This window comes from Sitophilus oryzae, unplaced genomic scaffold, assembly GCF_002938485.1.
Source record: "Sitophilus oryzae breed Bouriz unplaced genomic scaffold, Soryzae_2.0 scaffold_907_pilon_pilon, whole genome shotgun sequence".
Classification (NCBI taxonomy): domain Eukaryota; kingdom Metazoa; phylum Arthropoda; class Insecta; order Coleoptera; family Curculionidae; genus Sitophilus; species Sitophilus oryzae.
This window is the reverse complement of record NW_022147536.1, coordinates 807,305-833,945: the sequence shown is the minus strand read 5'-3', so window position 1 is coordinate 833,945 and position 26,641 is coordinate 807,305. Positions and strand designations below refer to the sequence as shown.

Sequence of the window (26,641 nt, the reverse complement as noted above, 5' to 3'; positions counted from 1 at the left end):
TTACTGTGGAAAATGCCAATTTCCATCTATTGAAAAAATAATATACAGGGTGTTCCATTTAAAAAAACAAAGAAAAATTATTTTATATTTTAGAAAGTTTGGCGTAGAATTTTGAACATCCTGTATGATTTACGATTTTCATATTTATAGCAAAGTAAGTACAGACCATCTAAAGTAAATATCTAATATAGTTTTGATTTCAGAACAGTTCTTGTATTTTTAATAATGTTTTTTTAAGAAGGGCTGAAAATATATATTTTTTATTTATTTTTTAATATCTCTGAAACTATCGTAATATATTTATTCATATCTTAGGGTTATGTAAAATGATCTGAAAGGAATCCAAAATGCAATAATATACAGGGTATTCCATTTAAAAAAAAATCATCCAGGTCCACTCACACTTTTTTGAGCCACCCTATAGAAGTTAAAATATTCTCCTGAAATACATCCTGGTACATACTTTAGGTTTGCACTTATACCAAATTCTTAAGTTTTTTATTCTTGGAGCTACAGATGCCCGACGCACTATTGCCGGACCCTGTATATACGAAGCAAAATACATACGTATACACGCGGTAGTCACAACTGCAATGTGTAAACATAATTTAAAGGTAATACACAAGCACTGTGTATCCTACGGCACACTGTGTATCTCTTACTTTGTGTATACGTAAATGATATACTGTGGTTACATTGTGAGGCGGACGTTTAACCTTTGTGCATACGTGTTAAACTATAATGTGTAAACGTAGCATACTTACATCGGGGGAATTGTGTCACCCTGTGTCTACATCTAATAATGTAAACACTTCGTAAATGTGATTTGATGTGCTGTATGGGCTATAATTTGAAATGGTTGAATAAGCTGAAAATGACGATGATGATGTTGATGACCAATAAATGTACTTTATAAGTAAAAATAAATAATATTGTATTTGTGACAAATAAGATAATGACTCAAATTTTATCTAACTATAGAGAATTAAAGAAATTTTAATTATCAAAAATACTAGATGACAAATTTTTTTCATTTTTTTTTGTAGAATGTAAGTTCCAGTCCTCAAAATTACAATCACACTCAACTACGTCATGGATTGTGTGTCCCAACAAGCTGTCCAGATGAATACAATAATTCAGATTCCACCCTAGAAGCAATCCAGTTTTGCTATGACCAAAAAATGAGTTTACTAGGATTAGCTGGAAACGTCACAACACTGGATTGTCAAGGTGCAACATCCAGATATCCTGTAGACTTATTTGATTGGGTGGTAGCGTAAGTATGTTGTTATTTCAAAGCAACAAAATATATATTTCGAATTCATTTTTAGGGGAGTACTTGGTGCATATGTTTTGTTCGTATTGTTTGCTTCGCTTTATGAAGAAAAAGTTATAAGGAAGTCGATATATATAAGCAAATCATTAGGTAATGTATCTATTGTAATCGCAAAACATTTTCCGATGCACGTCATCAATAATATCGACATTGACACTAAAGTCTATAAACCTGACTAACTGAAATTTTGGCAAAAATGTTTAAATTTGTTGTATAATTTAAGACACCGAGCAGCTCTTCATTTTACTATATAGAGCAAATTATTGTAACAGAGAGAATTATTGTTAGAGAACGTTTAGTATTGTAACAGATATTTTATTTAGATTAAAGCTGTAAAAATTAGTTTAAACTGAATTTTAATATCGCTATGTTTATTATGTCGTTTAGTATTTTTACTCTCAACTCTCAAGTTTTAGTTTTTCAAATGAATTGCTTTATATTTGTTTAGTTCAGGGAATTTGCTATAAAATTCCGGTTCCAAAAATACCTTAATACCATAGAGTACACTGGGGACGTCTATCTAGACGTCCAGGAACTTTCGTATGAGAACTTCTAATGGAGACGATCGACTTATTGTAAGTCTATCGCTAAGAAACCGCCGGTTGCCAGCTTTTTAAATTTATAATGAATCGCACCTAAGGAATGTACATATTAACTAACGGACTATAAGAAGAACACTATATAAGAATCGTTTTTAAAACGTCCTTCGGTTTCCTTCATTGGTTTTGTTCATTCCAGTCTCCGTCACGCAGATCCCTTGAGCTCATCGCCTTCTTGACACCCTCCATCCAGTTTGTCCTTGCTCTTCCCCGTTTCCTTCTCTTTTGTGGAAGCCAGTTTAATACTTTTTGCGTGTTATCCTTCTCACATGTCCATACCACTTCAGTTGAGCAATCCCTATTTCCTCTACTATAGTTTTCTCTCTATCCATTTTGTCCCTGATTGTCTCGTTCCGTACTCTATCTAGCCTTGATCAGTGGTGAAGCTATGGTGGTTACTTGTCCCCCCCCCCCCAAAAAAAGTTCTAGCGTCACCACTGGCCTTGATGTTCGTGCTGATATCCTTATCGAGTCCATTTATACCGCCAGTAATTGTCTTTGTTATTCTCCATTAACCTCCATGTTTCCGCCCCAAATAACAGATTGCTCTTGATTATTGCATCATAAATCTTTTAAAAAAGTTCTCTGTGTTTACCTATTTCGTTACTCCACAGTATATTATTCAGACATTTTATTGCATTTCTGGCCTTGACTATTCAAGAAGAAGATTAAATGAAGCAAATCTTATGTTAAGAAGGCCTGCTTCGGGACCAGAACTTACTAGATCTATTGATTAGGAACAAAAGCAAAGGCATGGTCTTAATGTAAAAATTACGAAAAAATGTTAGTGGCTTCTTCAAAAGCGAATATCTCCAATAAAAATAAAGCTAATGAGATGATCCAAAAAACAAACTATCCAGAAAGGATGTATCTAAATGATACATTGATTTTTAAATTTCTTGCTGTTTTAACATATTCCACAGGGTGTTTCAAACTTTCACAAAAATATCAACATTTTGTTTTCCCTCGTATAATTAACAGATGGGGAGTTTCATTTTTAATTTAGAAAGAGATACTAAAAAGTCAAATAATTTGGCTACATACTGCTTAAAAATCATCAAAATCGGCCCACTAGAAAAAAATGGTTTAAAAGTTTAATATACTTTAAAATACAAAGTTTTAAGGTGTCCATTTTTCCTGCCGGTGAATGTATTCAAAAAACTATACATTTTAGACATATACTTTTCTAATGAAATTCGCTTTTATTTTTTTACCAGAATCCGAAAATCAATTAATATACAGGGTGTTCCATTACAAAAATCACAACTTTCATGTGAAACTTTTTTGGGGACACCCTGTAGAACTCTATATAATTTTAGAAAATGCTTTAAATTGACTTACATAAGCTCACAAAATTTTACTTCAATACAAACTTTTGTTCTCCTTGCAAAAACCGCGTCGTGTATGACGCGCCACCCTGTATAATTCGATTTCAATCAAAATTTCAATGATTAGAATATAAGCAGAATAGGTATAGCTTATACATTAGATTCATTCATTTCAACAAATTTACTTAGAAAACAAATTAAAAAAATCAAAAAATTAAGAAGGAAATAAATAAGAATTTACTAAAATTACTGAAATAAAAAATTAAAAGTAACAGAAAAAAATGGGTAAACATTTTAGTATTTTATCTATAACACACAATACAGAAGCTTTCACAGTAATTGAATTCCGAGGTAAAAGTCTCTAGGCACTCCACTATCAGTCATTATTTTGTATAATAAATATCGTGTTGTTGTTGAATCTTTGTGAGTAATTCTCGTTTTTTTACCTATTTTCATAGTTTTTTTTTAAAATTGAACTTTTAAGCACAAACAGTTCTTTAAAGAACAAAATTTTCGAGTTTTTGTATTGCATTTCTTGAAATCGTGTGTTGAAAATATGCCGAAGCATCTAAACAGTCGAAGCAAAGAGCTTGTAGCTTCACTGATAGACTATTTTGAACGACAACGTGACAATAAAGGCCCTTTATTACCCTTGACTGGAGCCAGAGAAGTAAGTTTGAATGATAAGCACATTACACCACTTTCAAAGTTATTTCTACGTTAGTTTTTATTAAATTCTGCGATTATTAGTTTGTGCATTAATAGCACTCTCTTACTTGTTATTACCACTTATGGCGTTGTAAAATGTACATCAATAAATAAATAAATAAATAATTCATAATAACGCTAAGAATAATCTTCATAATGGACTAGTTTTTGCCAATATGTAATACACATAAAAATAAAACGTAAAAATCTTTAAAAAATTATATAATAAATAGGTATATTGTTTGTCACCCTTAAATTAAGATTCATCTCATAAATCCATCACAATCTGGCAGCGCTGTCGCCATCGCTTGTCACTCAAAGTTGATCACGTGCATCGGAAATTGTTTTGTGATTACCATATCTCATATCTCTCTTGGATTGAGTTGATTTCATAGTTACTAACTGATCTAATATTAAAAACAATACTATTCTACACTTTTCTAAAATCTCCACTTTGTAAAGCCTGCTTAATAAGTTTCTAAAAGTAGAGAATCAAAAAATAACAAACAATATACCAACACCAAGAAGAATAAGACAGAGAGATAACGTAAGCCCATTCTTGTTCAATGTTGTCATTGACGAAATTATAAATGACATTATTGAAAAAGATATACAGACTGAACAACAAATTAATCAATATGGTGATGATGTTCTGTCCCTCTTTAGAAAATTTAATGTCATAAAAATAGTCTGTGTATTTCAAACTTGGTGTTTCGCTAACCATCAATAGATGAATTAAACTGATCAGTCTCTCATTCAAATCAGTTTTAACATCATCTGCTGATGATGTTAACGTAGTCAACGAAACGCGTCCCTAGAGTTTAAGGTTTTTCAATGTTTAATTATAAAATACTGTTTTATTTTAATGTATTCTTCAGCTGGCAGAATTATTGAAGCATTCTCTGTGCCAAAAAACTGGAATAGACTTGTTGCTGCATCGCCCAGTTCTGATCATAAAAAATTAAGGGTTATCCAAGGATTGCGGTTTTTTACTATGTTCGGAGTTATCCTGTCTCATACATTGATGGGTATATTCTATGGTCCTGTTTCTAATACGCAATACACAGAAAATGTAAGTATTTTAACAAGAAACATTAAGTGCGTGGTATGTTGAATAGATATTTCGAAATACAGGGTGGTCCGAACTGTATTCCGGAATCATCGGCAGCATATTCTGCAAATAAAAATAAGTAAAAAAGTTCTTATAAATGTATATCCCACAATGCTTAGTTTCGGAGATACTGTGTTGAAGTTTCATTTTTATTTTTATTTTTTCCAAATAATTTCTGAAGTAACGTCAATATTTGGATGAAAATTGGTGCTTGGGAGTTTTTTGACACGAGAAATTTGATTTTCATGTAAATATGACTCTTACTTGTAGAGGGCGCCACCTACATATTGTTTAACTTGTTTGAAGAATAATAACTTTTCGTCCGTACCTGTATAAAACTACTGGGTAAAAAAATATACATTTACCAGGTTTTTTACGAAAAAAAAAGGTCTCTTGGTAAAAATCGCCACGATTTATGATTTTCTAGATATTTGGAATCGAAATTATTAATACCTGTCATCATTGACATTAATTAAACATGTTGACTAAATAGTTATTAAACTGAAATCATAAATTTGAAATATTTTTGTGCCAAAAGTTCAACAGAAACTGTTTTATCATCATTTTTTGCAGAAAAATTTATGATTAATTTAAAAAAAAATAAAAATTTTCAAATTTATTATTTCAGTGAAATAACTATCTACTCAACGTGTTTATTTTTCGTCAATAATGACCTGTATTGACTATTTCCATTCTAAATATCGTAAGAACAGTTGCTCGTAGCGATTTTTACAAAGAGGTATTTTTTACAGTAAAAAGTCAGGTATGGACAAAAAGTTATTACGCTTCAAAACAGTTAAAACACATGTAGGTGGCGCCCTCTACTAGTAGGAGTCATATTGACATCAAAATCCCAAATTTCTCATGTCAAAAAACTTCCAGACACCAATTTTCATCGAAATATTGACGTTACTTCAGAAATTATTTAGAAAAAATCGAAATAAAAATAAAACTTCGACACCCTGTATCTCTGAAACTCAGCATTTTAGGACCTACAATTATACGAACTTTTTTTATTTATTTTTATCTGCAGAATATGCTGCCGAAATTTCCGGAATACAATTCGGACCACCCTGTATAATAGAGTTACAGAATTTTTGCCCAGTATCTAAAAATAAAATACAAAATACGGTGTTGCATTTAAAAAAAATATGTTATATCGGCCACACTTTTTTGAAGCACTCTATATAATATGTAATCATCATAAAATGTGTATCTTAACCTTCCCTATAACTTTTATATTTAACATTTTCTTGTAAACCTCGAAACAAATGAGATAATGGACTTTACTCTATCGTTGACTCACCCTGTACAAAATTGGATAATTTTCATGTTAAAGTTTTATTTTTCAGATGACAAAGGATATTCTGAACATGCTGGTTGCACAAGGATTTTACGTGGTCCAAACATTTTTCATGATATCAGGATTCCTATTTTCCTATCAGTTTTTCGAAAAAAGATCCATGGATAAAAAAGTCGACAACTCATTTTTTATGTGGTCACTCTTCTTCAGGTACATTAGGTAAGACAAAAATTACAATAACAATTTTCTTGTTACACTTATTAGACTATTCCATAATATATAAACTACTGATACAACTATTTTAGAATGACACCAACTTTATTGGTGGTATGGGCGATTCACAGCACTTGGCTTGTTCATCTTTATAACGGTCCATACTGGGACTCGATCGTAGGAGATGAGTACCGGAACTGCAGAAAAAATGGATGGAGCAATTTTCTTTACATCAATAACATGCTTTACCCTGATAAAATGGTAAACTTTCTACTTATAGATATCAGTGTCTCCAAAGTTGTTTTTTATCTAGTATAACAGCGAATTTTATTACTACATCATGTACAGGGACATCATTTTAAGTGTCTCACTCGATTTATAATTTTCCTGTTTGGTATTTAAAGATAGTAGAAAAATTTTCTAATGTAATTTTTCGCGAAGATGCCGATTCTCTACACCAAAATTTTTTAAAACGTCAATTTTGACAGATACGACGCCATCTTGATTTTTTTAAAATGGAAACCCCATCATATTTTAGCATGGTCCGATAGACATATTTTAGCTAATTTCAAAAATATATAGTTTAGTATAGTTTGCACTTAGCGTTTTCGATATACAGTGGATTTAAAAATGAATTGTTCCAGAATCATTTTAAGTGTCTCAGCCAATTTAAAATTTTCCTCTTTTCTATTTTAAGATAGTAAAAAGATATTTTAATGTAATTTTTCGCGAGGATGCCGATTTTCTACATTAAAATTTTTTAAAACGTCAGTTTTGACAGATACGACGCCATCTTTATATTTTTAAATGGAAACCCCATCAAATTTTAACACTGCCCGGCAGACAAATTTTGGCTAATTTCAAAAATATATAGTTTAGTACACTTTGCACTTACTGTTTTTGATATACAGTGGATTTAAAAATGAATTGTTCCAGAATCATTTTAAGTGTCTCACCCAATTTAAAATTTTCCTCTTTTCTATTTTAAGATAGTAAAAAGATATTTTAATCTAATTTTTCGCGAGGATGCCGATTTTCTACATTAAAATTTTTTAAAACGTCAGTTTTGACAGATACGACGCCATCTTGATTTTTTTTAAATGGAAACCCCATCAAATTTTAACACAGCCCGGTACGCAAATTTTAGCTAATTTTAAAAATATATATTTTAGTATACATTCCATTTACCATTTTCTATGTACAGGGGGTTGAAATCAAGAATTTCTCTAATTTTGATGTATTTGAATATGAATGCCATTCACTTACAACTGAGTGGCATTTGTATCCAAATACATGAAATTTACATAAATAGAGCTATCTTATGATAAATGACTAGCATTTTAAAACTAAATTTTCAAAAAAGTTTTTATATACAGGGTGGTCCGAACTGTATTCCGGAAACTTCGGCAGCATATTCTGCAGATAAAAATAAGTAAAAAAGTTCGTATAAATATATGTCCTACAATGCTTAGTTTCGGAGATACACGGTGTAGAAGTTTCATTTTTATTTCGATTTTTTCCAATTAATTTCTGAAGTAACGTCAATGGGGTTTCCATTTAAAAAAAATCAAGATGGCGTCGTATCTGTCAAAATTCACATTTTAAAAAATTTTAATGTAGAAAATCGGCATCCTCGCGAAAAATTACATTAAATAATCTTTTTACTATCTTAAAATAGAAAAGAGGAAAATTTTAAATTGGGTGAGACACTTAAAATGATTCTGGAACAATTCATTTTTAAATCCACTGTATATCGAAAACGGTAAGTGCAAAGTATACTAAACTATATATTTTTGAAATTAGCTATCAATTTCAGCTAAAATTTATCATCAATTAGCTAAAATTTGTCTACCGGGCAGTGTTAAAATTTGATGGGGTTTCCATTTAAAAAAAATCAAGATGGCGTCGTATCTGTCAAAATTGACGTTTTAAAAAATTTAATGTAGAAAATCGGCATCCTCGCAAAAAAATACATTAGAAAATCTTTCTATTATCTTTAAATACCAAACAGGAAAATTATAAATCGAGTGAGACACTTAAAATGATGTCCCTGTACGTAATATAAACTAGTGATGGGCATTACGATTCTTTTTAGTGAATCGAATCACACGATTCAATTTTTCGTATTGAATCGACTCCTACGATTCGATCATTTGAACGAACCACATGCACAATTCACATTTCATAAAAACAAGAAACGTAACTGGCACCATATACTGGCACTACCGGCGATAATTTGGCCGGACAATTACTGACTAAGAGACCAGAAAACGAAATATACAGTTCTTTCATTTGTTTTTCAACACTGTCAGACACTGGCGTAATTGGATTGATTATTTTACCAATAATAAATATTAAATTATCAATCCAATTCATATATACCAATTTAATATTTTTAGAGCAATATTTTAATTCCGATTTAATAATCATAATAAATAGTATAATAATAACGCATGATCGAAAAAAAATGGCGTCCACTTGTCTTGGAAATGAACATCAATGACATTCGCCATATAATTTTACATATAAAATGACTGCGACCTTTTTTTTTCATCGCTGACAGCAGAGGCCAACAATATTTATTTAGAGTTGTATAAAACACGATTTCGTCTTTTAGTCCGACATTTATTGGTTTATAGTGGGTAATATTATTTTAACAAAAATATTAACGTGAAAATTAAATGCATTACAGATACTCCCGTACTAAGCACAGTATATTTTTTTTCTTGTAAAAAACTTTCTTATAGTTTGTATTTTATGCCCATGATGTTTGTTTAGGGGTTTTGTTCAAGCACAGAATATCTAGCTACGCAACAGAAGCCTCGTTACATGTATAAAATTGTAGGTAGCAAAAGGAGACAGGCTTTAAAAGTCTGTCTCCAAATCAGATATTTTGATGTGCTAGTTTCGCTAGTACATAATAGAGGGCAATAAATTTAAAAGAAAACAGTTTTCTACAAACAAAATTTAAAAGAATTTTGTGCAGTGTTGCCAATGTGTAGTTCATATCGTAATACTTCCTGATAAAGCCTACCTTCAAATTTGCTACATCATTTAATCATATTAAAATAGATCAGAGCTGTTTTTTTCAGTTTGCCATGTTAGTTGGAATTAAATCTTATGAGCTAAATTACTATCACTTCCTGACGTTTGATTGTATAATTGAATCCTGAATTTTCATTGTAATTCGGCGACAATATAATAAGTATTATTCTACTATTATGATACCACTTCCTGACGTTCGATTGTGTTCATACCAAGTTCATATTGTATAATCGGGAAAAAACGGCGTTAGCGATAGCTATGAAATTAATATCACTGTCATTTTATATGCAAGCATATCAAGTGATACCATAATATAGTACTATATTACGATACATGGCGTTCGATTGGTCTTAAACTTAGTATACTATATCTTCAGTGACATTGTAATATCATGGTACCATGGAGCATATAAAGTGGTACCTTCTATAGTACCATATTTGATGACATAGCAATATTAGGTACATGGCGGCAATAGGGCTTAAACTTGGTATACTACGTATTTTCGGTGACATTGTAATATGATGGTACTATGATGCATATCATCTGGTACCATAATATAGTACCATATTATGTACATGGCGTTCGATTGGCCTTAAATTTGGGATACTACGTATCTTCGGTGATATGTCACTATGTTATTCACGTAATATTATGGTACCATGGAGCATAATAAGAGTACCATAATATAGTACCATATTACGATACCATTTCCTGGCGTTCGATTGGACTTAAACTTGTTATACTACGTATTTTCGGTTACATTGTAATATGATGGTACTATGATGCATATAAAGTGGTACCTTAATATAGTACCATATTTCAATACCATTTCCTGGCGTTCGATTGAGCTCATATTTGATATATACTTGCGTATTTTTTATGACATTGCATTATTATGGTACCATGAAGCATATCAACTGGTACCATAATATAGTACTATATTACGTACATGGCGTTAGATTGGGCTTAAACTTGGGATACTACGTATTTTCGGTGACATTGTAATATGATGGTACTATGATGCATATAAAGTGGTACCTTAATATAGTACCATATTACGATACCATTTCCTGGCGTTCGATTGGGCTCAAACTTGGTATACTACGTATCTTCGGTTACATTGTAATATGATTGAACTATGATGTATATAAAGTGGTACCTTAATATAGTACCATATTACGATACCATTTCATGGCGTTCGATTGTTCTTAAATTTGGTATACTACGGATCTTCGGTGACATTGCAATATTATGGTACCTTAAAGTATATCGAGTGGTACCATAATATAGTACACTATTATGATATAATTTCCTGGAGTTCGATTGGGCCCAAATTTGGTATACTTGCGTTTCTTTATAAAGATTTGTTTAATTAATAATTTTAATTTATTTTACGAATTTTAATTTATTGTTCGATGTCGTGACAGCAACTTTTATGCCGAACTAATAAATTATTAATTGTACCTGTGTCAATTTTTAAAATCTACCTAGGTCTATATAAATAACGTGGCAAACGGAAGAAATTTGTTTTTTATAGTATTTTTTAGTCAGTTAACATTTTTTGTACTGCATTTTAATAAATTATTTCCATTATTATTAAACTTATATTTCATTACTAACGTTCCAGCATTAATAAATATCACTATCAATCGTCCTGTATATTATTAATTTTAAAAGTAATTAAAGGTATTTTCTTAGTTAACATTATAAGGTATAGTGTATATTAAAAATGTATGTTTTGTAATAATATAATTAAAACTATTTTAATAGCCAAAGGAATAATTAATATAAGTGTATCTGACAAGAAAAGAAGAATAGAAAGAAACACATACTGCTTTATACACAATAAAAAGAATGGGATGCCAATTCAAGTCTTTTTGAATCTGGCAACTGTGCATATTTAGCCGAGCCGTGGCCGTGGACGAGCCGTCGATCCAAAACCGAAAGTTCAAAATTTCTAATTATATTCTGATTATGATATTGTCGCGCCATCTAGTATTCTATTTGTGCAATTTTAGCTCTTTCATTTCGAGTATTTTTCTGTTGCGTAGCTAGATATTCTGTGGTTCAAGTCTAAATATTGGTGCCTGACTCTATGCCTATAACACCGCCGCGCCGTAGAAACGAACGATCGCATTGTGATCCGATTCAATTCTCACGATTCTTTTTTACGGCTCATCGTTTAAATGTTATGGATCCGTGCTGGCCACGATTCAGTTGAACGAACCGTATTGTAACCAATGAGTTCATTCTCAAGACTCTTTGATCGAACGATCGCATAGTGATCCGATTCAATTCAAACGATTCTTTTTTACGGCTCATCGTTTAAATGTTGTGGATCCGTGCTGGCTAGGATTCAGTTGAACGAACCGTATTGTAACCAATGAATCCATTCTCAAGACTCTTTGATCAAACGATCGCATAGTGATCCGATTCAATTCACACGATTCTTTTTTACGGCTCATCGTTTAAATGTTGTGGATCCGTGCTGGCTAGGATTCAATTGAACGAACCGTATTGTAACCAATGAATCAATTGTCACGACTCTTTGATCAAACGATCGCATTGCGATCCGATTCAATTCTCAAGATTCTTTTTTATGGTTCATCGTTTAAATGTTATGGATCCGTGCTGGCTACGATTCAGTTGAAAGAAGCGTATTCTAAGCAGTGAATCGAATCTTGCACGATTCTTTTTTAATACTCGTTCAAATGAACGACTCGTTCAATCTTTGCCCACCTCTAATATAAACTACACTGTTTTTTGTCATTTTTATTATTTTAGTGCCTTCAACAAACATGGTACCTAGCAGTGGATATGCAAGTTTTCATACTTGGTTTAATAGCTCTATTTATTATCAACAAATACCCTAAAAAGATGTATCATATATTTGGAATTATTCTCACAGTATCATTGATTATACCAGGAATTGTGGCGTATGTTGAAAATCATGATATATTGTTTAGACAGTATCCAGAGTAAGTAGGAAATATTTTGGTTTATGTATACAGGGTGGTCCGAACTGTATTCCGGAAACTTCGGCAGCATATTCTGCAGATCAAAAATAACATAAACAACGATCTGAACCCAAATTACAATATTATCGTCAACTCAGGAATTTTACAAAACATGCTATAGTTAGAGAAAAAATTAGTTATTTTAAGGGTTTATCGGAAAAGACTGGTAAAGAATTCTGGAAAGATGCTAAACGACTTAAGTTAACATTTAAATCAAGTCCGGAAGTTCCTGAAAACTTAGCGGATGTAGATAAGCTTAATATTTTTTTTTCGAACTGTCAGAATTGCATTAATAGTACATCAAATAAAAAAATAGATTTTTATAGACAAAATAAGCATGAAAAAATAGGGAATAATGTTCTAAATTTCAAACTAATAGATGAGGTATCGTTACATCAAATATTAAATTCTATTCGGTCTAATGCTGTCGGTGAAGATGATTTATCAATTAAAGCACTAAAGCTGTGCATGCCTTACTGTGGTAAAGCGGTAATAAATATAATTAATACTTCTATTTTAGACAATGTCTATCCCGAAATATGGAAAAAAGCTATTATAACACCTCTCTGTAAAATTTCCAAACCTTTAAATAACAAAGATCTAAGACCCATGAGTATTTTGCCAGCAATTTCTAAAATTATAGAAAAAGATCTACATAATCAAATTGTTTCATTTGTAGATTCAAATAAACTAATACCTGAATGCCAATCTGGTTTTCGTAAGAACTACAGCACTACCACTTGTTTACTAAAGCTGGTTAATGATATTAGAACAAATCAAGAAAATAAAAATATGACGTGTCTTAGCTTACTAGACTTTAGTAAAGCATTTGATACTCTAGACCATTCATTGCTCCTAGCAAAATTACAGTATTTTGGATTTTCAGACGGCTCTTTAGAATTGATAAAAAACTTTTAAAAGATTGAGTTGTCATGAAACGGGGTAGTTTAAAACAAAAATCTAGTTATATTCCTATGATTTCTGGGGTTCCTCAAGGATCTATTCTGGGACCACTTTTATTTTCGTTATATGTAGCTGATATGGATAAGGAATTACAGTTTTCTAAATTGCAGCAATATGCGGATGATTCTCAAATTTATTGCAGAATAGATACTAATAATTTGGCACAATTTCAGTTAAATTTTAACGACGATCTTAATAAAATTAATAAATATGCTCTAGATCATAATTTGAAATTAAATGCCGGTAAATCTTGTGTTATAGTATTTGGTAGTGATATAAACAAAATTACAAATACGGCTGGTAACATGAATATCCATATAGATAATGTTGCGATACCCATTGTTACAGAGACTAAAAATCTTGGAGTTTATTTTGATTCGAAGCTTTCATTTCAGGCACATATAACTACTAAATTAAAGGCTGCTTATATACGGTTGAAGAATTTTTCGTCTCTTAAGAAATATATACCATCAAAGACTAAGTATCAATTATGTGACACACTTATTTTATCTTTATTTGATTATGGCGATGTTGTTTATGGTACATCCATAAACGCTAGATTCTCTAGAAAAATCCAAATACTTCAAAATTCGTGTCTACGGTTTTCTTTTAACATTCCTTTTAGAGATCATATAACGCCACATCTTAAAAATTTATCTATTTTACCATGACTAACAGACGACAATTTCATTTAATGACATTCATTTATCGAATTTTAACTACAGAGCAGCCTCCCTATTTGTTCTCATTGTTTCACTACGTTGACCATGATCATTCGACTAGACAAGTGCATTATTTTAAAATTCCTCAACACCGAACAGCTAACTTCCAAAAATCTTTCAGTTTCATAGCGCCACATTTGTGGAGTAATATTTCTAATAACTTTAAATTTCAATCCTTTACAGATTATAAGAAACAAATTAAAAATCATTTACTAAATTCGTAAATATTATAATTTCTTCGACTGATTTGTGAGATCTTCTTCTTCTGATATGCCCGTCATTGGTTGCTGTTCCGGTTTTTACACTGTTTCATTATGCCTCTCTGCTCATCTCCGCTCGTCCCTGATAAAATTGTATTTTCACTTTTTTTATATAATTTTAATTTTTTTAATTCTGTTTATTTTTGTAATTTAATTTATTTCTATTTTGTATTTGGGGTCGCACCACTCTGGCACTTTGTGCCATTGTATCGGTTTTTTAATCGCGATGCGATCGCTTTAGACACACATTTATTAATACTAATATTATTCTGTAAAACTTAATGGGGTCTAATAAAGAAATTTGAATTTGAATTTGAATTTAGATAAATATAACTAAAAAAGTTTGTATAAATGTATGTCCTAAAATGCTTAGTTTCGGAGATACAGGGTGTAGAAGTTTCATTTTTATTTTGATTTTTTTCAAATAATTTCTGAAGTAACATCAATATTTGGATAAAAATTAGTGTTCGGGAGTTTTTTGACATGAGAAATTTGATTTTGATGTCAGTATGACGCCTACTTGTAAAGGGCTCCACCTACATATTTTTTAACTGGTTTGAAGAGTAATAACTTTTCGTCCGTACCTGTATAAAACTACTGAGTAAAAAATATACATTTACGACGTTTTTTACGTAAAAAAGGTCTCTTGGTAAAAATGGCTACGAGTAATAATTCTCGAGATACTTGGAGCTGAAATTATGTATTGACTATTTCTATTCGGAATATCTTGAGAACGGTTGCTCGTAGCGATTTTTACCAAGAGACACTTTTTTACGTAATAAATTACGGAAATGTATATTTTTTCACTCAGTACTTTTATACAGGTATGTACGAAAAGTAATTACTCTTCAAAACAGTTAAAACACATATAGGTGGCGCCCTCTACAATTTGGAGACATACTGACGTCAAAATCAAATTTCTCATGTCAAAAAGTTCCCGAACACCAATTTTCACCCAAATATTGACGTTACTTCAGAAATTATTTGAAACAAATCTAAATAAAAATGAAACTTAGAATATACATTTATACGAACTTTTTTACTTTTTTTATCTGCAGAATATGCTGCCAAAGTTTCCGGAATACAGTTCGGACCACCCTGTATATTAATTTAAGATCAGCAATGTTTGCTAAAATATTTCTAATATTGTGATTAAGGTAGATATAAGTTTGTTTTAAAGCCACAGCCTATTTAGTACCAGCTGTTTATAATCGCTTGATTTTAATTATTAGCGTGTCACCTACTGAACTTATTTTTGTTCAGCAGTCAGAGAATCAGTCTCGATATTTTATTTAAACCAAACTTCAATGGAGCTCACAATATTATATAAGATAATAAAATATCCATGTAGGTATGCAGAATTCCATGCAAGTTAGCTTAAAGGTGGCTACACACACTACTGCAAGCTTGACAAGCATGCATGAACAATCTTTTTGTACAAGCAAACTGTAGCGTCTGTAGGGAAAATTTGCGCAAGCATTTTAATTGTGCAAGCCGCTTGATGATTGATTGAATTTGGATCATGCAAGCTTGGACAAGCCATGCTTGCGCGAGCGAAACGGTACGTGTGTGCCACATGCATTCGGCTTGTACAAACAATTAGTTCAGTCCGTGATCGTATATGACGTCGCGTCGCCATCATGTCTAGCGATCTGAAAAGGAGCAATCGAGGTTTACTGGAAGATTTTATTCGCGCATACGAAAATTAGCCGTGTCTTCGGTGAAGAAAGATGCAGCATACAAAATTTTACTTAATAAGTATAGATTAATTGACAGCCAAGCCGATAAAGATGCCGTTATTAAAAAGATAAATGCTTTCAGGATTCCTTAGCAAGTTTCTTCTTTTTCGCGGACTTCCTTCTTCTATTTCTTCGGACTTCCTTCTCCTTTTTCGCGGCATAAACTGAAGCTTGTTCTAGCATGCATGTACCGTGTGGCGGCGAAGCTAAATTATACATGGCTTGTACAAAAAGATTGCATGCTTATGCTTATCAAGCTTGCAGTAGTGTGTGTAGCCACCTTAAGTCGACAGGCTGAGTATCAATAGGCTGTGATAGAGATTTGATCAATCATCTGATCACATTAGTATCTGATGGGTTTATATTCTTATTTAATTATTCTTGATGGTGTAACATAATCTACTGCTTTTATTTTTAGAACTCTGTATGGTTTGAACGGACTCACTCAAAAGATCTACCATGACTTGTTTATTTCGACATACAGCAATTTGTTTGGATTTTTCATTGGAATGGTTTTTGGTCACATTTTTGTTCAGCACAAGGAAAAAGATCTTCGAAACAATAAAGTAAGTGTAAAATAGAAAGTGTATACAGGGTGTCCCAGGCTGAGCGTGCATTAGAAGTTTTTAGAGAACTGCAATATCTATATCGGAGATTTTTTGCACATCATTGCTTCACGACGAGATCTATCGATTAAAAATATTTTCAATATGGCAGCACTTCGGGAAACACAGGAAGTTGACAGCAACTTTCTTATTTTAAATGGGTAGCCCTATTTTTTATTAAATTAAATGAATTTTGATATTAAGCACTCTACATCTAAAATTAACTGTTTCTGAGAAAAAAACTAATTAAAATTTTTGGAGGAAAAAAACTGTTTAAGGAATTGTTGAATTCATGTAATTGAGACATGTTTTTTAGGTTTTGTCATTTTTATGGTGGATATTCTCGTTTGGTCTATGTCTCTCAGTTATTATGATAGCTGCAGTATTCTACGACATGAATTATAAGTATACAGCTCTTGAAAGTGCTTTGTATTGGGCACTTGGTAAAAACATTTTTGCACTTGGCATGAGCGTCATGCTTCTAGGATTTATATACAGAATAGGTGGTAAGTTGTTGTATATTTTTTTCGATAGATTTAAAGAATATTATTTTGCTTCATTTGTCCGTTAGGTTGTTCCTCATGCTTTAAAAAAATAAACACATTCTTTCAGATATTTTAAGAACCGTTATTTCGATTTGAATGAGATTTTGAGTGTTTATTTTATATACAGTGTGACCTACTCAAGACCGGGCACCCTCCATAAAATCTGTGTTTATAGTCCGATTTTGATGATTTTTTTTTCAAATATAAAGTTTCAAAAAATGTACTTTAGGGCTCAATGTCATGTTATTTCACAAAAAACAAGGCCTACTTAATAAAGTTTTTGTGGTGAAAAATTTGCAAAATCGTATTAGCGATTTTTTTTCAAAAAATTTGAGTACACCCCTACATTCGGCATCCCCCAAAACAGTTCTGTACCAAATTTCGTTTAAAAATATTAATTATTAATAATTCTGCAGTTAAATTAAATAATTCCCTATTTTGCCAATTTAACGATGAGTTATCACGTAACCCTTGAAAAAAACAATCCACAACAATGGGTTTTATTAGCTGTCAATTCTTGCAGCGTAGAATTGAATATTAATTTAATAGCACGCAGAAAAGTGTTGTATCAAGAAATATTATTTGCATTATGGAACAATTAAATATTAGGGATAAAATTGAAATTATTCGTTTAGTGGGTGATAACTATCTTCAAGCAGGAGAAGCTGCCAGAGAATTTAACAACAGACATCCCGACAGACCTGCAGTAAGTAGAAGCACGGTTCAACGAATAAATAGAGTTTTTAATGAAACTGGTTGTGTGTCAAAATACTTACTAAAAAACAGAAGGCCGGAACATCGAATAAATAGGCGGAATGAGGAAATATTAGAATATTTTCGTAACAATCCTCGTGCAAGCATTAGAGGCGCCAGTGTTGATTTGGATATACCAAGGGAAAATATTAGGAGATGTTTGCGAACTAATAAAGTTAAACCCTTTAAACCAAAGATTTTACACACTTTGGAAAACGGAGATGATGTTAGACGATTAGAATTCTGCTTATGGGCTCAAGCAGAGTATTTAAATAATAGAAATTTCTTAAAAGAAATTTTATTTAGTGATGAGGCAACATTTAGTACAAACGGAGTAGTATCCTCTCAAAATTCGCGATTCTGGGCAGTCGAAAACCCTGAATGGGTGATCAATACAAGAAGACAGTATTCTCAGAAATTAAATGTGTGGTGTGGCATACTTGATGATAGAATCATTGGTCCATATTTTTTTGAGAGAAATTTGAATAGTCCAACGTTTTTGAATTTTCTGATTAATGACTTTTGGGATGCAATACATAATTTACCATGCCAAACCCGTTTGAATTTAAAATTTCAATTGGACGGATCACCTGTGCATAACGCGGCAGTTGTCAGGGAATGGTTAAATGAAAATTTTGAAAATAAGTGGATAGGTCGAAATAGCCCGCTAATTGACTGGCCACCGAGATCCCCGGACCTAACACCCCTTGATTTCTTTCTTTGGGGTTTCTTAAAGCAACAAGTTTACAAGTCTAGACCTCAATCTGTAGATGAATTACGTATTAGAATTACAGAGGCATCTGCAAATATTACACCACAGCAGCTTAGGAATGTAACTGTTAATCTAAGAAAAAGATACGACAAATGTATTGAACTGAATGGAGGGCTGGTAGAAGCAACTAGAATTATTTGAATATGTTTAACTTATTATTCGGTTATTGTGTTGCTTGTAGTATTTTTATAATCGTTTGTAATAAAACTCGTTGTCGTGGATTGTTTTTTTCAAGGGTTACTTGATAACTCATCGTTAAATTGGCCAAAATAGGGAATTATTTAATTTAAGTGCAGAATTATTAATAATTAATATTTTTAAACGAAATTTGGTACAGAACTGTTTTGGGGGATGCCGAATGTAGGGGTGTACTCAAATTTTTTGAAAAAAATCGCTAATATGATTTTGAAATTTTTCACCACAAAAACTTTATTAAGTAGGCCTTGTTTTTTGTGAAATAACATGACATTGAGCCCTAAAGTACATTTTTTGAAACTTTATATTTGAAAAAAAAATCATCAAAATCGGACTATAAACACAGATTTTATGGAGGGTGCCCGGTCTTGAGTGGGTCACACTGTATATGCGACTTCGTTCGCGTCAAATTAATTATTTGTAATTGTGATGATAAAGCAAAGAAAGAATTTCCATTAACATACAACCTGGATAAAATTTTCTCACATTTATGTCAGCATGAGAAAAAAAATAACTTGGTAATATTTGAGGGGTAGTTTAATCTTGTTGGAATTTGACTTTCGAAAAATCCGTTTGCCAAAAATAAGCTTTTTACGTCAAGCAGTTTAAGCAGAATCATGGTTAATATATTACCCAACCCTGTATGATTTTTTAAAAAATTTCAATAAGGTACCTGAACCAATTAAGGCCACGTTAAGGTTTAAAGGGGCATTGCAAGAAAAATATTAATCCAACCCTTGTAGAAAATATTGGGGAACAATTAGTGCTTCATATATGTTGATCCTACATCAAAAAAAGTATAATTTTTTGTTTGTTTTGTGGATTTTTTTTGTTTTTTTAAAAACACTGCAATTGGCCTTATTGGGTAACCCAGGCACTTTTAAAGGCCACGTGCAGAAATTGATAAATAGGAGCTATTACAATAAAAAAAACAATTTTTTGTTGATAACATTTTTATTTAACCAAGAAACTTACTAAATTTCGCAATCGTAACAAACAAACTTGGTTTTATTATCCCTGCATAACCCGACACATTCCTCATGGACGTATCGGCAACACAACACACAAAGTCGCATGTCTAACACCCTATCTTCCTTACAAATAAAGCAGTACCAACTCTCCGTTGATGGCTTTTTACTTTTTAAAGCTTTATTTTTATTCTTAACTTTGGAAGTTGAAGGAGTTAAATTTTCTCTGTTACTCGTCGAAGGTACCGCAAAACTAGTGGAAGGTTCGGCAAAACTAGAGGAAGGTTTGTTAAATAAATCTCTGACAACAACTTGAGCAGCTGAATTAATTGCTTTGCGTCGTTTAGTGACTGGAATTTTTAATTCAGGTGTTGGAAACAATTCCTTCATACTCTCCCTCGATTCATTCAAAATTGAGTCTTGATTTTCATTCCTAGTTTCAGGTTCAATTGCATCAGTAGTTTTATTACCGTTACAATCCAAAGATATTTTCTTCTTCAGAACCAAATTAATGAGTGGTTCATTATCAGAATCACTATCGGATCCTTCTTCTGATTCTGAAGAGCTTAACGTTACTTCGTTACGAGGATTTATTTGTGGATCTTCCATTCCATCTTCATTATTAGCTGCAGGAGATGCACGATAGGACAATCTACTAGGAGCAAATGCAATTTCTGGTATGGAATTAGGGTTGTATGGAAATATTCCAGTGGCTTCAAAAGCCGACTGTAAATTTTTCACAGACATAGCTTTTGGGTAAATTTCGCTGAGTATCTTACCAAACCGAGTTCTTGTTATTTTTCTATCAGGAAAAGTTGTCCAATACAGTAATACTTCTTCGTCCCAATAATGTTCAAAGCTGCGAAAAACGCATTTATCAAGTGGTTGTAACTCGTGTGTGGTGTTGCTAGGCAGACACAAAAGAGTTATTCCCAATGCATCTGCGGTTTCAAAAACAGAAATATCCAGGTGAGAGGCTGCTCCATCCATTATCAGCAAAACGTCTCCTTCGGGCTTAAATTTAGCGAAGTGCTGTAGCCACTTACAAAAAACACTTGTGGTCATGCTCCCCTTAGGTGTCATTTCAATAACAGTCCCAGGAGCCATATTTTCTTTCCATTCGTCCTTGCACCTTTTTCCTTTAAATAAGACCATTGGGGGTATGGCTTGACCAACTGCGCTGCCACAAGCGACCACAGTCACGTTTTCGGCATGCTCCGTTGCAATTATGTGAACCCTCCTTTCACCTTTTCTGGCAAGGACCTTTTGCTGATGGTGTAGGGTCAATCTGCAACCCTTTTCATCCATGTTAAATATCAAGTGCGGCTTGTCAATAAAGTTTTTTTCAGTCATTATCTGTTTTAGTTTAGTAAAATAGTCATTTACAATGGTTTTGTTCATTTTTTGGGCCCTAGCGGGATTAAGAAGCTGAGCTTTACGCTCGGTGATTTCTGGGTGCCTGGCAAAAAATAATTTTATCCATCTTCTGCCAGCCATTTCCTTTTCTCGATTAAAACAGTGTCTAATATTTCTAGTGTTTGCAAATGTATACACCGACTTTCGAATGATTTTGTTTGTCAAAGGTACTCCGATATTGCCTAACCTTATAATACGTTGACACAACTCATTTTCTTGTTCTACGGTTAGTATTGAGGATCTCCCCAATTTCTTAACGAAACTTCCAGTTGTGACATGGTTTCGAAGGGTTCGTCTCGGAATATCATAGCGCTTAGCCGCTGTCAGGACAGGCATTCCCTGATTTATACTCGCAAGAGCTCTCCTCAACTGCTGCTCGGACCATTTTGCTCTTTGTGTGGGTGGCATGTTCTGAGAATAGAGAAGAAAATAGGTAAGAACCTAATAAGGCCACATAGTTCCTAACAAGGCCACTCAGGTGGCTTTATTAGGAACGCATAACCTTAAAACAACAAACCCTCGTAACTCCTTTAAAGTTGAAAATAACAAAAAACCCAAATTACTACCATTAAGCTAACTTACCTTGGTAACTCCTTATGTAAAAAGAAAAGTTATAAAAAACAATTTCAATAAAAAATCACAAACAACATATACAAGAATCCCGTTAACGAAAACGGCTACAAACCACGATGTGCTGTAACTCCATCTGTTGGCGATTTTTTGAAATCACCCATAGACTAAAGTTATAGAGCGCATGGGTATATATTATTGTTAGTTACAATTTTTACGTTAGGTTTGTTTTCTGTCGCTAGGGGGCGTATGGCCTTATAGTAGCACTGGCCTTAATTGGGTAAAGTACCTTATATGTAAAAAAAATAAAATAAATTATGCGTGTCCAAGCGTTTTGCCGAAAGACTAACCGTTCTTAAATAACAAATATTGTAATATTTGAGGAGCGTTTTCATCCTTTTGGAATTTGAGATTCGAGAAACCGCTCCTTATCGAACCTCTACACCACACAGTCAATCCGTTTGCCGAAAATCAGCTTTAAACGTCAAGCATTTTAAGCAGAATCGTGATTATTCAATGGTCATATTTTATGAAACACCCTGCATAATTTTTTAAGAAATCTTAAAATATGTAAAACAACAAAATAAAATATACGTGTTTAAGAGTTTTTCCGAAAAACTCACCGGTTTTTAAATAAAAAATATTTTAATATTTGAGGGGTGGTTTCACCCCCATAGAATTCGAATTTCGAGAAATCTTTTCTTATCGAACCTCTACACCCTAAAGTCAATCCGTTTTCCAAAAATCAGCGTTTTACGTCAAGCGCTTTAAGCAAGATCGTGATTAATCAATGATCAGATTTTTCGAAACACCCTGTATACATTTTTAAAAACTCTTAAAATATGTAAAAAACAAAATAAAATATACGTGTTAAGCGTTTTTTCGGAAACTTGACCGTTTTTTAAATAAAAAATATTGTAATATTCGAGGGGTGGTTTCACCCTCTTGAAACTGGAATTTCGAAAAATCCCTCCTTATCGAACCTCTACACCCCACAGTCAATCCGTTTGCCGAAAATCAGCTTTAAACGTCAAGCAGTTTAAGCAGAATCGTGATTACTCAATGGTCATATTTTATGAAACACCCTGTTTAAATTTATAAAAAAATCTTAAAATATGTAAAACAACAAAATAAAATATACGTGTTTAAGAGTTTTTTCGAAAAACTCACCGGTTTTTAAATAAAAAATATTTTAATATTTGAGGGATAGTTTCACCCCAGAATTCGAGTTTCGAAAAATCCCTTCTTATCGAACCTCTACACCCTAAAGTTTTTTCGGAAAGTTGACCGTTTTTTAAATAAAAAATATTGTAATATTTGAGGGGTGGTTTCACCCCCTTGGAACTGGAATTTCAAAAAATCCGTTCTTATCGAACTTCTCTACCCTAGAATCAACCTGTATGCCAAAACTGAGCTTCATACGTTGAGTGGTTTGAGCAGGATCGTGATTAATCAGTGAGTCAGTCACTTAAGGATTTTATATATTAGTATAGATTTACAAATTAATCATTGCCTATCACTTTCAATCAAATATTCTAATATCCTAATACTAAAACAAAGGCAAGGAAACTCCTGAACCAATCTTTTGGATTAAGATTTTTTAAATTATAGGCATTTCTTAACTATTTTAGGTATCACAGTGTGGTTAATGGATAGAGAAATCGTTCAAGTCTTAGGAAAACTCACGTTCAGCTGTTATATGATACATGTGGTATTCATTAAAATGGAGATTGGCTACAAGAGGTATCCTGTATCTATCAATGACACTAAAATTGTAAGTAGTTTCTTTATATTATAAGATGCCTAAAAATATTTAACTGAGAATGAATTGAAAGTATCACATTATCTACTCCTCTTCCATTTCCTTCAGTCATTTTCTTCCAAATATTTTACCTTTCTTTTTGTGATTATAGTTTAGTTTTCATTACTGTCTTGATATATAGAGTTAATTTCTTGAAAGTAAAAACATGGCCAAAATTATTGCATATATCGTTTAAAAATATACGGAAAGGACTTTAAAGAATCTTTTCTTTATACATAGCTATGATAATCTGTAATAAACAATTTTTTGTTAAAATGGATAGGGTAAACAATGTTTATCGTTCAGACCCAATATTATAACAAATTCTTGCACATTTCGATTTGTGGTCTCTTGGGTTTCAGAAGAAATTTGACAATCGTTTTGGACTGAAAATGCCTAGAAACATTATTTCACAGTTTAATAGGGTCAGAATAGTAATACTGTCTCAACAGGGCTACCGGCAAGTTGCAAAGCGATGTTTCGCGAATATTAAAAAAAGTCAGGAAGACAATCGAGGTTACGGACCGGCCTGAAAGAGGTAGAAAGAGAGTTACTACTGCTGTGCAAGACCGTCAAATATCCATAATTGCATGACGCAATCCCCTGCTTTCTAGTACTGCTATTAAAAATGAGTTAGCTCGCCTTGAAGGAATAAATGTTTCAAGAAAGACCATAGTAAGAAGACTCTATGACAGAGGATTACATTTAAGGAGGCCTCTACGTGTTCCGAAGCTTAATTTACAGTACAAAATTACGCGACTACAATGGGCTGAGGAGATGAGAGGCTAATTGGAATTTAGTCATGTCTAGTGATGAAACAAGAATAGGCCTAGTGTCATGTCAGCATCTGGAAGACGAGCACGCTTGAATGCAGGTCAGCCCCGTGTCCCGTTTCAAGGGGGAAGCATTATGGTATGGGCAGGTATAATGCACGGAGCTCGAACTCCTCTTGTTTTTATTGATGGCACAATGACAGGTGCCTCATATCTTAGAGACGTTTTAAAACCTATTGTGCGTCCATTTCGAGGGGCAGTGGGGGATGAATTTGTTTACATGGACGATAATGGTCCTCCCCATTTCACTTTAGCGGTTCGCGAATTTTGTGAGAAAGAGGGTATAAGAAAACTATGGTGGCCACCGATGTCTCCAGATATGAATGTGATCGAGCATGCTTGGGACATGCTAAAACGCCATGTTGCCAAAAGGAATGATCCCCCTCGTACCTTAAATGAATTGAATTGAAAATTGCTGCGCAAACATGGGAAGCCATCCTCGACATCTTCTGGACAACTTAATTGAGAGCCCACGTTGTCTCACAGCTTGCGTTGAGGCTCGAGGAGGCAATACAGAGTATTAGTTGTGAGAATTATTTCTTCTTAAAATTATTTTCAATATTTTCTGTTTAAAATGAAATTTGTTTTTGTTGATTTTCACTCATTATGAAATAAAATTATAATGACAGCTGTAACAGGGGGAAATTTTGAGGGTCGGTTTGATGAAGTAAAAAGCGATAGTTTAAGTTCCTCGTGTATTTCTCTCTCTCTTTTGTAACTCTTTGCTATAATGGCTAGAAAATTATATAAATGATTTGCTGATCTTAAATATTATGGATAAATCTTACCTAGCACCAAGTTAATTCATACAAAATATAATAACTAATAAGATGTATGGTGAAATTTTAAACCACCAGGCTGCCGCCGTTATTTGCAAAAGTTAAGAATAAATGTAGAAATAAATTTACTTAAATCGAAGATATTTTTTATCCGCATACCAGATTTATTTAATAAAATGAGTATAAGCGGCGACATCTACAAGACGGATGTTTGAACGCATTGAATGTTAATAAGGTTTACTACATTTACACTAAAATATTCCCATGTAGTTCCGCAATTTAACAACAAATAATCAGTAACCTAATATATTCTGTTTCACAGCCTAGTTGCACTTAGATTTTTAATTTTATATTAGTTAGTCGTGCTGTAAGCCAATATGTCCAAAAATATAAAAAGAATCATATTAGGTCCAAAATAAAATAAAAATATCGTCATATTATGCAATAATTTTGGCCATGTGTGTAATTTTACAACTTCTCCACTCGTTTATAATATACAAATGTCATTTTTAGTTTATAGCTGTCATTGGAGATGTCGGAATTTCCTACTTAGCTGGACTTCTGCTGTGTCTACTGGTGGAAATGCCCATGTCAGCTATACAGAAAATACTGATGTCAAAACCTCCAAAAATGCCACCTAGAAAGCCTATAAATACTATTGCAGGAAGTAATATAGTAAGACATTATATGGAACAAGATACAACATTTACAAAAGTATAAGTTAAATAGAGAACAGACATATTTTAGGTAAAATTAAGTTTTTATTTTGTGTAAGGTATATCTAAGAAAATATTTGTATTTTTATAATAAATGTTATGTTTTATAAAATTGAGATTTTTTTTATTGGCATACTTTGCAGATGAGCTTACCTTTGTGTCACGTTTTTTTAGTTGCAAATATTTATTAGCAAAATTATATTGATAAAACCTTTAAAGTTGATTTTTTAAAAGGTGTCTAAATTTTATTCGAAGTAAAACAAGTATGTTAAATAACAAAGATCAAGCTACTGTAGCCGATGCTCCCAAATCCGTCCATAATAATATAATAATAATAAAACACA

At 32.5% G+C, this 26,641-nt stretch overlaps 1 protein-coding gene across 2 annotated transcripts in view; it reads left to right on the top strand.

Moving 5' to 3' along the window:
- LOC115890695 (nose resistant to fluoxetine protein 6-like) overlaps positions 1-26,350 on the top strand; it is a 36,003-nt gene extending 9,653 nt beyond the window's left edge. For both annotated transcript variants that reach the window (XM_030910998.1, XM_030910999.1), the window contains exons 3-12: positions 1,047-1,276; positions 1,332-1,426; positions 4,850-5,043; positions 6,435-6,604; positions 6,691-6,859; positions 12,428-12,621; positions 16,763-16,910; positions 17,266-17,455; positions 23,800-23,942; positions 26,095-26,350. In XM_030910998.1, the coding sequence (XP_030766858.1) occupies positions 1,047-1,276; positions 1,332-1,426; positions 4,850-5,043; positions 6,435-6,604; positions 6,691-6,859; positions 12,428-12,621; positions 16,763-16,910; positions 17,266-17,455; positions 23,800-23,942; positions 26,095-26,301 (1,740 nt within the window). In that variant the 3' untranslated portion in view covers positions 26,302-26,350. The remainder of the gene's footprint in view (positions 1-1,046; positions 1,277-1,331; positions 1,427-4,849; positions 5,044-6,434; positions 6,605-6,690; positions 6,860-12,427; positions 12,622-16,762; positions 16,911-17,265; positions 17,456-23,799; positions 23,943-26,094) is intronic.
- Positions 26,351-26,641: the final 291 nt, after the last annotated feature.